General features: G+C 40.8%; 1 protein-coding gene across 1 annotated transcript; it reads right to left on the bottom strand.

Moving 5' to 3' along the window:
- Positions 1 to 57: 57 nt before the first annotated feature.
- On the bottom strand, positions 58 to 1,190 carry SARC_15612 (hypothetical protein; the record flags this gene model as incomplete). The annotated part of the gene is made up of 2 exons (XM_014290272.1): positions 58 to 451; positions 1,147 to 1,190. The coding sequence occupies 2 exons, from the start codon at positions 1,188 to 1,190 to the stop codon at positions 58 to 60; spliced, it is 438 nt and encodes a 145-aa protein (XP_014145747.1).
- Positions 1,191 to 1,659: the final 469 nt, after the last annotated feature.

Below are 1,659 nucleotides of genomic sequence, written 5' to 3'. Positions count from 1 at the left end.
ATATATAAATTGCATAATTGCGTATAGATTTATATGTATAAAGACACAAATTGAGACCTAATTTATTGTAGTAGACGGTAATTGGGCCTCTTTCAGCGCCCTGTCTAGGAATTCCGTGAACGGCTGCTCATAGCCCTTGTACGTCCCCCTTTCGCGCACACTGACGCTGTCCGCTGCCATCTCATTTTCACCCACCACACAAATATAATTATACTGCATCGTGTGGTGCTTCTGTATCTTTTTGCTGAGTGTCTCGTGGCTGATATCCGCGTGTGAGTACAAACCCGCTCTCTTGAGTCGCTGAGCTATGTCGTGGGCGTAAGTGTTAAGTGTTTGTGTATTTGTAACGGGCACTACAAGTACCTGCCGTGGGGACACCCACATTGGCCACTTCCCGGCTGTGTGTTCGGCGAAGAGCGCAAACATCCTTTCCAGAGAACCCAGCATAGCCCTATACATTTCAAATGGGAGGAGTGAGAGTTGAGTATATATGTAGGCATGCGCGTGTCTGGATATACATAATCGTAACCCAGGCATAGCCATCTGCGCATTTCGCACGGGAGGAATGAAAGCTGAGTATACATTTATATAGTGCAGCTGAAAGTGTGATAGTATAACCAAGGCATAGCGCTTTATTTAAGGACAATGGAGACAAAGTTGAACTAAGGTGTGTACGTGTGTGTGTTTAATCATACAGAAGCGCTATCCAGGCATAGCTCACTACAATCAAACTACAATGGTAATTTTAACCAGGTATGTTTCATGTAGTCACTGATAATAATTATTGTATACGTGATGTTGTATTCAGTATATCACGCTAACGGACGTGTGCGTCACAACTCGTGCTCCGCGCTGGCCAATCTCGTCCATGTAATACACGTTAAACTAGGTTTAAGCGCTACCTTTTAGCCGGTGAGCAGTGTTTACTCACCCTACGGATCACAATCATCTCCATTTAAGCAAGTGTAGTACGTTTACATACCAGGAACGCCCACGTTTTTGGATCATACCCGGCACGTTGCGTTGGTTTGTCTCTTTAGTGGAGAGTGTTTTTGCGATACGTTTTGGTCAAGTTACCACGTTCACTCTTACTTAGTAATAGATCATAACCATTTACGTTATAGTCAATAAGGTACATTTACTCACCTGTGGATCATAACCGGTGCATTGCGTTGGCCTGTCTCATCCATGTAGTGCAAATTGAACCGCTGTGGTAACTGAAAGTCGAGTTGGATGGTGGCGGTTTGGTGTTTCCTTTGTAGCGCATCAGTAACAGTAACATCTATCTTTGGCCCGTAAAAGGCCCCGTCCTCAGCCTTGATTGTGTATCTATTGATAAGTACAGACGATCAAAATCAGAGTGTTAGTATATATGTATATGTAAATATAAACGTACACACACACACACACACATACATACACAAACACACACACACATATATATACATATATATATATATACATACACACACACACACACACACACACATATATATATATATATATAATATATATATATGTAATGCTCATAATAAATAAACGTATACATGTGTACATGTACATATACATGTACATATACATGTATTTGTACATGAATATGTATATGTATATGTATATGTATATGTATATGTATATGCATAGTGTATGTGTATGCGAGTG

Source organism: Sphaeroforma arctica (assembly GCF_001186125.1).
Source record: "Sphaeroforma arctica JP610 unplaced genomic scaffold supercont1.6424, whole genome shotgun sequence".
Taxonomy (NCBI): Eukaryota; class Ichthyosporea; order Ichthyophonida; genus Sphaeroforma; species Sphaeroforma arctica.
Note: the sequence above shows the minus strand (reverse complement) of the source record. Positions and strands in the feature narration are given on the sequence as shown.